This window comes from Castor canadensis, chromosome 11, assembly GCF_047511655.1.
Source record: "Castor canadensis chromosome 11, mCasCan1.hap1v2, whole genome shotgun sequence".
Classification (NCBI taxonomy): domain Eukaryota; kingdom Metazoa; phylum Chordata; class Mammalia; order Rodentia; family Castoridae; genus Castor; species Castor canadensis.
This window is the reverse complement of record NC_133396.1, coordinates 18989880-19003759: the sequence shown is the minus strand read 5'-3', so window position 1 is coordinate 19003759 and position 13880 is coordinate 18989880. Positions and strand designations below refer to the sequence as shown.

Below are 13880 nucleotides of genomic sequence, written 5' to 3'. Positions count from 1 at the left end.
GCAGTCTGACTGGTGCCCTAGGAAATTCCCCAGCTCCACATAGCAGCTGATCTAGAAACAGCTCCGGCCCAACAAGGCTGTCCTGGGCACATCCTCCCTTCAGAAGTCATGATGTGCCCACCAGGAGTCGGAGAGCCTAGGCTACAGACATTCAGCCCACAGAAGAGGCTTCAAGGAGGTGTTGGGGGGATAGCTGTCCTCTGCCAGTCAAGAAGGTCTGGGAACCACACAATGTCCACCTCTCTCCATCCTTGATGCATCCCTGACTCTAACTGTAAATAAATCAACCAAACACAATCATGTGGACATTTTTTGGTTTTGTTCTGTTTTGTTAAAAAAAAAAAAAAAAAAGAAGAAAGAAGAAAAGAGAGAGAGAGAAGACATCATGGCCACCCAGCAGATTCCTAAGTCTCCTTCTACCCAGCCAAGCCAGAAAATGCTCAGAGGAAAAGGAAGGAGTGGGGTAGAAGGTATAGGGGAAGGAGATACAGGAAGGGAGGCAGAGCCATGGGCAGTGAGCCACTGGAACAATGAGGTCATCTTGGTGACGTTATGGCCATGACCACAAATAGGGTAGGGAACAGGACCCCAGGCAAGCCCCTCATCCCCAAGCATGGGATCCTCTTGTCCATCAGACACACTCAATCCAATCCTGCATTCTTTTTTCCCACCTAATTGCAAAGGGATAGCCCCACCTCCCAGCCTGCACAACTTCCTCTGATCCTGTCCCTTCCCCACAGCAGGGTCTCAGCTGCCAGACAACCTAGCAGATGGCACAACACCCAGACCCAAAAGTGGGCCTGCCTCTCAAGTCTTTCCCATTGGGGGGGACCTAAGGGAGGACAGTAGAGGAACCTAGCAAGCCTTAGCCTCAGGAGTGGGGCTGGGTCTCATGATCTGTGAGCCATCCACTACAGGATGCCTTGCCCATGGTCCCACCTTCTGACTAGATTGAGGGAAGGGACAGTGGTCAATGTTCACAACTTTCTTCCTCTCTGACTCTGAGAATGAGGTTTTTCTTCTCTCACAGACTTGTGCTTACTTCATGGAAATGTTTACAATTCACAATCAGAGGAAGCAAGAATGAGGGCTCCCAGGGCTGAAACTAGAGCTGGCACACAGTATGTGATCAATAAATGTTTGTAGATGACTGACTGAATGAATGAATCCAGGAATGATTTGGAAACACACTGGGGCTCCCCCACTGCCACTCTCAGATCTCTTCAGCTATCTATGCCCAAAGAGGACACTCCAGGCTCCAGCTTACCCCAAGGGCATACTCCTGCCCATAAACACACACACACACACAAACACACACACCCCAAGGGAAACTTCAGGGCCACAGGCAGAGCCAGGACTCAGACCCAGACTCCACTCTAAGTCAACTCTGAAGCCCCAGAGCATGGGGGTAGAAGGGGGCACTGAGCCCCCTGCCTGCTGGCAGGCCTCACTCTCGGAAGCTGTCGGCCAGTTGGTGGCAGTCCAGCTCCCCCTTGGGCTCCAGGCCCCCTGGAAGCTTCACCCCTGTCTTCCGGTCCACACACCAGCACTTGCCGCGCTGCCCATCCAGGGCTGGGTGACACTGCCAAGACAAAGGCATGAGAGGTCAGCTCCCAGGAAGGCAGAGAAAGCAGGTGAGTCCCACTCTGATTCCAACCCAGCCCCCACATCAGACACTTGCTGCTTCAAGATGGCATCCAAGGGCAAAGACTCTTTTTGAGCACTGGTCCTCTGAGCTCATTGCAGTAGGGAGAATTTGGCCAAGAAGGAAAGATCCAGAGAGTTTCTAGAGCCAGGGTCCTGAGGGGTTTAAAGGTACAGCTGGATTTGGAAGACTGGGTTCATGTTGGAGATGTTTTGAGTATGTGTTCTGATTAGGCTGGGACTTAAAGAATGGGATCATAGCTAACAACAAGATCAAAGTTGGGATTGAGGTAGGATCAGGACCAGAGTTGCAACTGAGTTAGGAATTATGGCTAAAACTTGACTCAGGTGTGGCCAAGAGCCCAGGTCAGAAACAGAATCAGGATTAAAAATAGAGGTCAAGGCCTGAGGGGTATAGATTCAGTGGTAGAGCCTTTGCCTAGCATTTGTGAGGCTTTGGGTTCGATCCCCAGCACCATAAAAATTAAAATTAAAATTAAAAATACAGACATCAGGGTCAGAACTGAAGTTATGCTAAACTTCAGGTCAGAATTAGACAGTGGGGAAGAGGCAAAAGTATCTTTCAGAATCAGAATCACAATTGAAATGAAGGTTGGCTCAAGGGTCAGAACTGGTCTGTGGATAAAGGGTTAAGTGTCACAACTTTCACTGCAATAAAAAAAATGGAGGAAGAGGTTGAGCAGGGTGGTTCACACCTGTAATCCTAGCTACTCACCAAGTGGAGTTTGGGAGGATAGTGATTCGAGGCCAGCCAGGCCAGAATATTCACCAACCAATAAAAATCCTCAACCAATAAAAAGCTGGGCATAGTGGCACACACCTGTCACCCCAGCTGTGCAGGAAGTGTAAATAGGATCACAGTCCAAGCCAACTGAGGCATAAACTTGGAACCTATCTTAAAAATAACCAAAGTAGCCAGGCACCAGTGGCTCATACCTGTAATCCTAGCTACTCAGGAGGCATAGATCAGGAAGATTGCGGTTTGAAGCCAACCTGGGCAAATAGTTTGTGAGACCTTATCTTGAAAAAACACTTCACAAAAAAGGGCTGGTGGAGTGGCTCAAGGTATAGGCCCCGAGTTCAAACTCCAGTACCACAAAAAATAAATAAATAACCAAAGCAAAAAGGGCTGGGGGTGTGGCTCAATGGTAGAGTGACTACCTAGCAAGTATAAAGCCCTGAGTTCAAACCCCAGTAGTGCCAAAAAAATTGGAGGAAGAAAATACACAAAGAATTGTACAACACAGGAAATGAATCCGGTGTAAATTCTGGACTTTATTGATGTATAATAATACACCAATACTGGTTCATCTATCACAGCAAGTGTACCGTACTAATGTAAGACATTAATAATAGGAGATACTAGGATGAAGGGACAGTATGTGGGAACTCTGTACTTTCTGCTCAATTTTTCTGTTAACCTGCTCTAAAGGCCTCTGCTGGCCAAGTGGTAGCCCATGCTGTGGATGCATCCACAACACAATTAGGAGGACATTTGGGTCAATGCCCACAAAAGTTGGAGGAGACCCGGTCCAGGCATCCCCAGGTCACACCCAGCATGAAGTACCCCAGCACCCTTCCCAGATATGTGCCAGAAATGAGCTGGCACAGGCCAACCCTGCTGAATACTCTAGCCTGCTGGAAGCTTATAGGGGACCCCATGTTCCAAGGGTGTGAGTAAATACAAGACTGCTGCCTTCCTGTCTTCTCTCCAGCCCCCTCCTTCCTTTGCTTCCACCCAAAATTCCTGTCTTGGGCTGCCAGACCTGGCTCCACTTCCACCGTTGCTTCACCCAGGGGTTCTGCTGCTCAGTCTGAGGAAGGATGAGTACTTTCCTCCCTGACTCTCATAACTTTGGGTCCTCCAAGCCCAGATGAAGCCTCAGACATCCAGTGACAAGGGAGCACTGCTAGAAAAGGAGGAGGGCAAGTGCAAGTGTTGGGAGTAGGGATTGGCAGGGATATCCACACCACAGATGGGGAATCCAGAGGAGATGGACAGTCCTGAAGGGGAGGCAGGATCTGCCTTGAACTCACTCTGACTTGGGCCAGCTAGGGCCCTTTTACTCCTTTCTGGATCTCAGTGTCTTCATCTCCAAAAAGGAGTGAGCCAGGCAGAATGAGCCAAGGTTCTGTGGCCAGTGTTGGGGGAGACCTGGGGAGACCCAAGGGGTTGAGTTTGGATGGAAGAACTTTCCTTTTCTAAGATCTCCCTCTGGGACCATCTCACAGAAAGGCCAGGAGGCCCTGGTTGCTGAGCCTAGAGCTGAACAGTAGGAGGGGAGACTCACCTGTTTGGGGTGGAAGTTGCCATTGCGGTCGCAGTTGGGGATAGGGATGATGAAGAGGTCTTCATGAGTGCGGCTCTGTGAGGCAGCCAGCCGCTCCAGGGCCCGGTGCAGCTCACTCTGGCAGGAGCCCTGGGGCTGGAGAGGGGATGACAAAACTGCTCAACAGGAGGGAGAGAGGTAGGAGGACTGGGCTGGGGCTCAAAACTAAATGAGGGCTTAAGGCCCTGGACAGAGGCTGGGCAAAGCCCAAAGAGGTGAAGATGGGAACCAGGGCTCAGAGGACACTGGTAGGGAGAGCAGAGGTACACTGAGGAGGGAGTCTTGAACCAATTAACTTCCACAAAAGGAGGGTGTGGGGCTGGACTACGGCTCAAGTGGTAAAGCACATGCCTAGCAAGTACAAGGTCCTGAGTTCAAGTCCCAGGATTGCATCCCCCCAAAAAAAGTGTGATGTGAGGGACTTGGTGAGAAAGGGGCTGTGGAAATGTATGGAGGCAAGGACAGGGGAATTCCTAAGGAGAGAGAATAGAGGAAACCACACAGTTAACAACTCATAAGACCCAGGCACAGGTCCATCACAACCACCTATCAAAAAGGACATTAGCCAGACCCTAAAGCAGGGTCCCAAGGGCCCTTACTGTGACCAACATTAATCCTTTAGTTCCTGAGGTCTAGAGTGGGAAATTCAAGAAAAGGGGCAAGAAACTCTTGGGGCTTGGGACACTGCTTTTTACCAATCAGCCCAGAAGCATTTCAGTATTTAAAAAAACTTTGGTTATACAATGTATATATGTGAAGAGCAGGAAAGGAATCAAAAGAAAGGAGTAAGAATTTTCTCTCTCTGCATTTTGGTGACTCATAGGAGGCACATCTTGCACACAGTGGGCATCCAAGAGTGTTTGCTGTATGAACATAGTTCAGATTGGGTGTGTGTGTGGGTGGGTATGTCTATACTCAAGCACATCTGTGGGTCTGAGGTCCTCACCACAGGCCGGGCGTCCTCCCGAGGTGCCCCTATGACCTTCATCTTGCCCCCACTGGTGCTTCGGTCTCGAATTTTGGCGTAGTGCTTCTGCAGGCACCTGCGGTCATGGGCGCTGCAGGGACTTAAGCTGTTGTTGGGATGGTCACCCTCATCCTTGTCTGCAGGCAGGCCAAGAAGGGCAGAGGTCAGCATCAGAAAAGAACAAGGATCCACACCAACCTGGTCTCCCACCTGCTTCCTCCTCCTTGGGGATTCTCCAACCTGGCACTGAGAACAGCAGTGAGCCTGGAGGGGAGGCAGGGGCAGGAAGAAATGAGAGCAGTCCCCATCTCTACCCCACTCCCATGGATCTCCTCAGGAGAATTTTCTTGAAGTCCTTGACTTGTCCCTCACCCCGCCCAATCCAGCCTTCAGATGAGTCACCAGCAGCAGCTGCCCAGATGCCAGGAGGGTCCCCTGGGCCCTGGAAGGAGGTCTGAGGCAGGCAGGGAGTTGAGGGAAGGGCTATTGGGACCTTGTCTCCCTCCACTCAGCTTCTCCCACCCTTCCATCTGTTCATCCTTCCTGACTCCTTCTCTGCTCTTCCCAGCATCTGGTTGAGCCTGCTGGGGATCCCCAAGGCTAGAGTCAGACTTTCCATGAGTAAAGAGAAATCTAGTCCCAAAAGCTCTCCCACTGCCTGGGTGGGACTTAGTGTGGTACGTCTGCATGGGAAAATGGGAGGTGACATCCTGTGTGGCTCCAGAACCAAAAGAACAGCCACACACATTCTTCTAGCCCTCCACCTCTAAGTCTACCACTCCTAGACTTCAGGCCCCATCAAAGTCCATGACTGTCAGCCAGGCCCAGAGCTCTGGGTATCTGGAGATGGGAGTGGCAGGCTGGACCCTACTTCTGCCATGGGACCTCTTGAAGGCTCTAGCTGAGCTCCAGAGAAACTCCATCCAGGAGACCCTGAATTGTAATCGTGCTCCACCCTCCAGGCAGCCAAGGCTGGAATGCATGGCTGAGCTAGAAAAGGAGGAGGTTGGAAGACAGCTCGGCACATCAGAGCCACCTCTGAAATGCTCAGGCTTGGCAGCTCACTGTGGCCCGAGTGCAGAGTCCCTGCCAGCATTCCAGATGTTGGCAGCAGAACAGGAGGTTACATCTGGTTTGTGTCAGGATTTTTTTCCTGAGGAGTTAGCAGGTTCCTCCATGCATGGCAGCAATCCCAGAGCTGCCTCTAGGTCAAATGGTATTTTTCTGCCTAGCCAAAACTTGGGAGTTGGTTCTCATTTCATTCTTTTAGTTTAGGGGATGAGGGAAAAAGCACATAGATAAAAGGAAACCAGGCAAGAAGGGATTGAGACCATCAGAAAATCTTTGTCAGGATTCCACACCAAAGGTAATTAATAAGATTAAGTCACCAAGGATGGAAGATTCTGTCACAAGTGGAAGGCTGGCTTAAAACGGGAATCAAAGAGAAGGAATAAATGGAGCAGATACATCCAATCCATCCTTCTGCACATGGATCATCCCAGAGAAAGTCAAAGAGGGACTCCATTCCCATATTTGTCTCCTGAGAATCAGCCAAAGCAGAGATACTAACCAAGACCCATCCCCAACCAGTACAAGTAGCAAAAGAGAACGAGACTGTGATAAAGGAACCATAAGAAGATGCTCCCAGAGTGCTCAATTAGAACCCAAAGAAAGATCTGGAATCCAGGCCTTTCCTTGGAGACTCTCCCAGGGAACCTCTCTGGGCAAAAAGACCCAGCCAGCCAGCAACCCTTCTCTCCCTGTCCCCATCCTGCATAAAGCCATGAGCATGTAGACAGAATCACAGTGTCTCAGGGGTATAGGCTGGAACTGGGGAATAAAGAAAGAGGAAACGAGAGACTTAAAGGAACTAAAACCAAATCTTAGGAGGACAGAGGCTGAGCCAAGGTGTGAACAAAGGCTCCACCTTTCCACATGTAAGGCTGGAGCCTGAGACAGTGACCTGTGGGGTGTACCCTTGCAACCTGGAAAGGCCTTTATGATTCCTGAGTTTGCTTTTTTTTTTTTTCCACCATCATAATGGAAAGCATGACTTTGTGTGCAAGGACTCTGTTTCCTTTAGTAGTGGGCAGAATGTTCTTAGGCTCAGAGTTTAAAGGGGGCTACCTTATGAGGTGGAGAACTCCCTACCCTGCAAGTGTGGAGCCTTGCTATGGGGGAAGGCCTTAAGAACCCAGAAAAAGATGGTGCCTAGGCTTGACCATAACTTTCCTTTCCAATGTGGAGCTTCTATGAGTAGAAGCTCACAAGTGACAAACTCTCAGGGGATCACCTACGAATATTTGAGATATTCACCATTAAGATGGAGCTGGTAGAGTGGCTCAAAAAAGCATGAGGCTCGTTGTTCAAAGTCAAGTACCAAAAAAAAAGACAATTGGGTAGCTAGCTGAAACCTAGGCTGCATAGGGTGAACCCTGAAGCATTCTTGTTGGAATGGTTCCATGTCACGGGGCGGGGCGGGGTGGGGGGGGGAGGTCGGTAATCTGGGCAAAGCTGAGCCAGTAGACCATCTGGCCTCTCCACTGTTACTGATTCCTATTTTGTGTCTAATCTTAGAGTAGAACCCACTCTCCTTCTTACTTACCTAGGAACATAGATACACAGAGTAAGTCCACATCTGCCCACCGACACATTGGCTGGGATTAAATAATCACAAACATACAATCATGTGTCCAGACATACACTCATCCATGTGTGTGCTCAGGCACACTGACCCTGCCCTGGTCAGAGACACAGACCAAGGCACGGCACACTGATTTCCAGGTCTCTCTGCACCACAGTTTGTTGACTTTCCATTTAATCTGTAACTTTGCTTTGTCCAGCCTTGCTTAACTGGCAGACAGAGGACCCACCCCAGGATCCACCCCTAGACACCAGGTTTGGGGGATAAGGGTTGTAGCATCAGGCTGCTTGAAAACCTTCCAGTGAGACTTACCCTGCAGGGCCCTCTACAAAAGTCCCAATGCCTTTGGGTTCCCCTCTGAGCAGAAGCTGGAATCAGACCCTTACCCCTGGAAGGGCTGACCTCTAAGAAGCTCCTCTGGGAGGTGGAGTTCCAAGGTAAGGCCAGGTCTTCTCCTTCAGGCCCTGCTTGGAGCTGCCAAGTGCCTGCCAAGGGCATCCAGCAGCAGAGGAAGCCTTGCTCTTCGCTCCAGCAGAGAAGGGCAAGAAGCCCAGAAGGAGAAGAGGCTACACAGCTTTGGTATCAGCACTTGCAAAGTTTCTGCTACCTGATTTCACCCCATAATTTCTCCTCAACACCAGCCCTCACTCCTAGTAAGACACCCAGGCTAGGTGGACCCCACCACCCAAACCCAGAAGTTTCAGCCATGCCCTAGAAGGTCACCCACCTGCCCTGTCAGAAAAGCCTTTCTTTTTCTTCTTCCCCTGGACTCTGACTAGAGAAGCCAAAATCAACCATGCTAGGTACCAAGTCTGGCTCAAGGAGTGCCCCTCACTGTTGTTCCATGCTGCTTCCTCCAGTGAGCCCAGTGGCCCTGTCCTTTCCATACGTACAGCAGCAGAAGGCACCAAAGGCAACCGGCCCCTCTTAGCTCCTCTGAATATCCTCCCAACTTTGCTCTCTTGCCTTACAGGTCCCCAAAGTCCCAGCAGCAGCTTCTGTCCTCATTAGTCCTCTTACTCAATGCCAGAACCCCCCCACTCCCATACTGTGAGGCAGGTCCTATCATCATCTCTATTTTTGCAGATAAGAAAACTGAAGTTGCCTAGAAGAGGCGAGACTTGTCACTGCCATTCCTATGTCTTTAAATAGAAACACTTCTGATAATCGAGGCATCGATAATTTGGGCTTTGCCAATACGAAAGAAAAACTGCTAAGAGCCACGCTCCTCCTTCCCCCTCCCCCAAAACACAGAATTTCTGGGAAGGCCCTGTTTCCATGGCATGACTGGATTCCCAGTACTGAAGAAGGGAGGACAATATTTGCTGCATTGACTAAAAATTAACCCAGCCTGCCTGTTCTCTAACCCTGTCCTGGAGGGACCCACAGTCCCGTTTAGGATCTCCCTGTCCCACACCTGATCTCCCCACTGAACACTCTCCCAGAGTTCAAGAGTTGAGAGTCAGTACCACAGTGCAGAGAATTTTGGACATCTGACGCACATGCCCATCCGTACCTCTGGTGGCCTGGATGGTGTTAATCCACAACCTGGCTGAGAAAGAGGGCAGGGCTGGCTGGAGAAGAAAGGGGGGAAACCTGCCCCTGGAGTAGATAGCTGGCCACTGAACTAAGTTCAAGGGAGGGCATGTGCCAAATGACCACCTTCCGCTAGCCACCTGCTGATGTTCAACCCCCAAGAAGAGAGAAGAAAGGACACCCTCTGCCAAACTATTCCCAGACCAGCAGCCCCAAGCCTAGGGACCTAGGAGGGACTGTGGCCTGGCCTGTTGAAAGTCTAAGGCTAAAGAGGAGCGTAAGGATAGGGTGGAGCTTGCCTCAGTATCTTACCCAAGACTCTGCAAAACTGCCCCACAGCTCTAGGGGGCTGCTCTTCCCATGATGCAATGTGGCAGGGAACTACTTCCTTGATGACTAGGAGGTGAGAGAGGAGGGCATGGTTTGTTGAGTGGTACCTAGTTTTCCCAGGATCCTCCTGACCTCCTCTATCTTTCTTTCCTGATATCTGCATCCAAAGCATTGGGACAAAACCAGGAAGGAAGGGAGAGAGAATTAGTGACCTGCTCTGCAATCTAAAGTGAACCTAAAGCCACCTTATCCCTACATACCTCTTGAGGCTGGTTTGCATTATGTCCAGAGGATAATGGCAAACTGTTCATACCATGCCCTTCCCAAGCTCCTAAAGGATAAGATTTTCCTCCACTACAGCTGGGATGGTCTTTCCTACCCAGAGAAGACCCTCAAAGGGCTCTTCTCCCTTATGATCATGTTGGTGAGAAAGAAGGAGCTACCTGCTATCCCCTTATCTGCTGCCAGATGGCCACTAGCTTATGGAGAGTAGAGATTCAAGGGCAAAGTGGCTCGGTTATACCCAGGAGACACAGAGACTCAGTCCTCACTCCTGGTCTCACTGCCACACGCATCTCTGCCCCAAAATTATCAATTTACTACCCCAGGACCCTCCTCTCCAGAAGTGCTGGGTGCTTGCTGGCTGGCATTTCTCCTAGAATGTTTTCTGCTGACCCATCTATCCCTACCCAGGGGCAGGAAGGGCAGAGAGGCCTAAGGCCCAGATTCCTGGGGTCCACCTCCTTCCTGTTTTCCCTGCATCCTGCTTTCCTCCAGCTAACAAGCTGCAGAAGATTGAGGAAGTAAAGCCGTCTGGGACCCAGGGCAGGAAGCTTGGGGCCAGAGTCCCAGCATCCGGACTGCAACAATGGAAGCTTCAAGCACCAGGAAAAGAAAGACACAGAGCCTGAGGGAGAGCAAAACAATCAGAGAACCAGAGGCAGAGATGCAGACAGAGAGGCAGAGAGAGTCCGAAAGCAATAGAAACACAGAGACAGACACAGTAACAAAGACACAGGGAGAAAGAGCAACAGAACAGAGTCTGAGATAAAAATGAGAGAAGCAGAACAAAAAAAAAAGAAAGAAAGAAAGAAAAACAGAGTAAGGCAGAGCAAGAGAAAGAAACTGATAATGTGCAGAAGACACTGAGGAAGAGAGAACTTAAGAACATTATGGTGAAACTAGAAGTTGAGAGACCCAGCAGAAAATAACAAAAGAACAAGAAAAAGAAGGAAATTGAAGAAAGATTCTAAGAAGAAACTGAGAAAGGCTCACTGAGAAATGGAAAAAGAGAAAGTGTAAGAATGAGGTTAGGACAAGAGGCCTCCTAAGAGTTTCTTTGTCTCTCTCTCTCTCTCTCTCTTTCTCTCTCTCTCCTGTTCCCTATATCATATCCCTGAGGTTCCTGAGGCATGGAAGTCAAGGTTTCTCTCAGGCCTTGGCACCTGCCAGGGCAGGCAGAAAGACCCTTGTCTTTCCACTGCCTCTCAAACAGCTGACTCAAGGCTTTGAAGAAGGACAAGTCTGACATCCATCCACCGAAGGCCCTCTGGTTTTATGTCCCACTCCACCATAAGAAGATGTGAAAAGCCTAGGCCCTGGTACCTAAGACCCCTGGAGTTTCCTTTGCCTGTGGCCAGGGAAAGAGGCAGGCTCTAGATCAGGAACAGAAAGGTGACTCTCACCCCTATCAACCTCTTTCCATCAGTTTTGGACCCTACTCTGACTTGATTGGACCAGGTCACTTACTTTGCCCCTCTTGTATTATCAACCAGGTTGACCACTGAGACATCTCTTTCCAGTTAGGCACCCCTGGGAGGTTTGAGATGGAGGGATGGGACAAAGTTCTCCTTGATGGGTAGCAACTGGCAGTTAGAGATTCAGGAGCAGTTTCCTTGGCTGAGCCTGTCCCGTGCCAGTCAGGCCCTGCCACGTACCTGCCTTCTCCTCAACTCCCAGGGGACTTTCATGGGCTTTCCAGGCCATCGAGAATGGGGACAAAGCTGCAGGGTGGAGATCGTACTGGGAAGGATGTAGGAGGGCAGGGATACCTTACCAGAGGGCTGCAGGCTTTCCTGAATGGCCTCGATCTCCGTCTGCTCCATGCACACGCCTTGCCCGTGCATCAGCGTGCGCAGGGGCTTCTCCACCCCCTGAGGCGGGTAGCAGCGCAGGCCTGAGCCACAGCGGGGGGTGTACACCCCACAGGGCATCCCCAAACCCAGGGCGCAAGTGGCGCAACAGCCACAGCCTGGCTCCCGCACCAGCTCCTCGCAGCCCACCGGGGGGCGGCAGCGCGCCAGCTTCTCCTCGGAGCAGGGTGGGCAGTGGATGGCTTCATCGCCCCGGCTCGGCCCCGGCCCTGCGGCCAACAGCAGGACGGCCACGAGGCAGAGGGGCAGCATGACTGGACAAGGAAAGGGCGCGGGCGCGGGGCGCGAGCGGGAAGCGCCGGCGCGCGGCAGGCAGCAGGGGTACCCGGCCGCAGCGCCCAACGCGCCTGGAGGACCACACTCGGAGGGTGCGGGGATATGGGGCAACCCGGGTGGGCAGGGACGGAGCCCGGGAAGTTAGCAAGCGCGCTGGAGCGGAGCGACCCTGGCCGCCGAGGCGCTGCACGGCATCTTCGGCCCGGCCCAGCAGGCGGCGGGCGGCTGGGGGCAGGGGGCTGAGCGGCTGCCCGGGACCGACTCCCCGGACTTTATACCGGCCCCTGGCCACACCCCCAGCGCTTTCCCCGAGGTGGGGGAGTCCGGGCGGGCGAGGGGGAGAGGGAGAGGCGAACGTTAGGGGGAGGGGGCGCTGTCCTGAGTCGCCGCTGCCGCTACAACATCTGAAAGTCCTTTGCTCCCAAGAAGGAAGGGGCGCGGTTTGCAAGCGGTGCAGGCGCCCAGAGCGCCTCTGAACAGGAGCCTAGGAGGGAAGGCAGGGAAAGGGGAAGCGAAGGGTCTGCTGCTTAACCCCCTCCCTTGACTTCAGAGGATTCCTCCCCAGCCTCTTAGCCCGGATTCCCGTCCTTGGATTCAACCTTCCTGGCCAGAGTCCTTTCCACCCCACCCGGGTGCTTCCAGTCTCAACCGCTAGAGTCCATGCGGGGTGAGGTGGGCAAAGAGTATAGTCACCCAACGAAGGGCATGGGAAGGCCTGGTGGCCCTATGAGCTAATAGGCTCTCTTCCAACTTACTTCCTGTGGCCTCCCCGACCCACTCCTGCTCAGTGTCTCTAAGGTTTCATTTGGGCCCTGGTTCACCGTGCCTCCCCAGGATAGAATCAACCCAACTGGAGGGAGAGAGGGGGTGGTGAGAAGTGCCAGGCCTCTTTTACTCCTTCCTGGATGTTTGCCTCTACTGCCCAGATCTGCTTCTGGAGGGATATTGGCCTGGGAGATTGCCACTTGCCAGCAATGTGCAAGTGTGCATAGAACAACTCCAGGGGGCACCATTCCCTGTAGTCATTGTATAGTTGTATAGCTGTTGTGATAGTTTCCCAGTAGACTGTAGTCAAGGAAGGGGTGCCTTTTTCTAATTTACCCAGTGCCACTCTTTGGGCTACTGTCCAGTTGGCTTGCCTCTCCATGAGATTCTATTGGTGTTATTATTTCCCCACCCTTGTCCCAGTCCTGCATTTGGAACAGAGAACCGTCTCCTAGCTTTCTTCTCCAGACACCGCCCCCAAGTCCACACCATCCTCCCCCACAAACTCGTGCTAGCTTGGAACCGACCTCAGGAGTGCCTCCAAGCATAATTGGTGTTCCACTGGGGATTTTTTTTGGCTTGGCCTAGAAAACTGTGAGGCACCCAAGCTGAAGTACAGTTCATAGGCTCTGCTGCCTACCACTTCTCAAGAACGGGTCTTTCAGCCTCCAAGGGGTTCAGACAACTGCTACTTTTGCAAATGCAAACCATTGGGAGTGACTGGAGGAAGAACAGGTCTGGGAGCCAGATTTGTAGGACAGACCAAAAAGTTGCAAACTGATGACACCTGCCGGCAACTGTTAAGACTACAGAGGGTTGAAAAGTTATTACCAAAGGCAAGATTCTAAGATTCTCTCCATCCCATCTTACAGATGAAGTAGAGTCCCTTCTTTCCCATCTGCCTTGGAGAAGGACAAACAGAGCCAGGTTCCTCAAACCCCTGGGGGGAATCCTAGCCTGTGCCGGATTCAGAAAATTGCCCCAGGCCTCTTTCCACTCTTTCATCATCACTGAACCCAGTTCTACCACCAACTTATCGGATGAATCTGGAGTTTACCCCTAACTGGAAAATGGGGGTAGATCATCTCCCCCATCCCACCTCTTGAAACTCTTGGAATAAAGTGAAGCAAAAAGGATAATTCTGATCTCAGTGCCACACTTGTCTCCTAGACAGCAATCCCAGGAAGGGTAAAAGTGCTGGGACCCAGTCACAG

The 13880-nt window shown here is 51.6% G+C and overlaps 1 protein-coding gene across 1 annotated transcript; it reads right to left on the bottom strand.

Annotated features, from left to right (window-relative positions):
- Positions 1-326: 326 nt before the first annotated feature.
- Igfbp4 (insulin like growth factor binding protein 4) lies at positions 327-12163 on the bottom strand. Its single transcript, XM_074045680.1, has 4 exons — positions 11529-12163; positions 4942-5099; positions 3957-4091; positions 327-1582 (listed from the first exon to the last, which is right to left on the bottom strand). Exons 1-4 carry the CDS (start codon positions 11875-11877, stop codon positions 1448-1450), a joined length of 777 nt encoding a protein of 258 aa, XP_073901781.1. The 5' UTR covers positions 11878-12163; the 3' UTR covers positions 327-1447.
- Positions 12164-13880: the final 1717 nt, after the last annotated feature.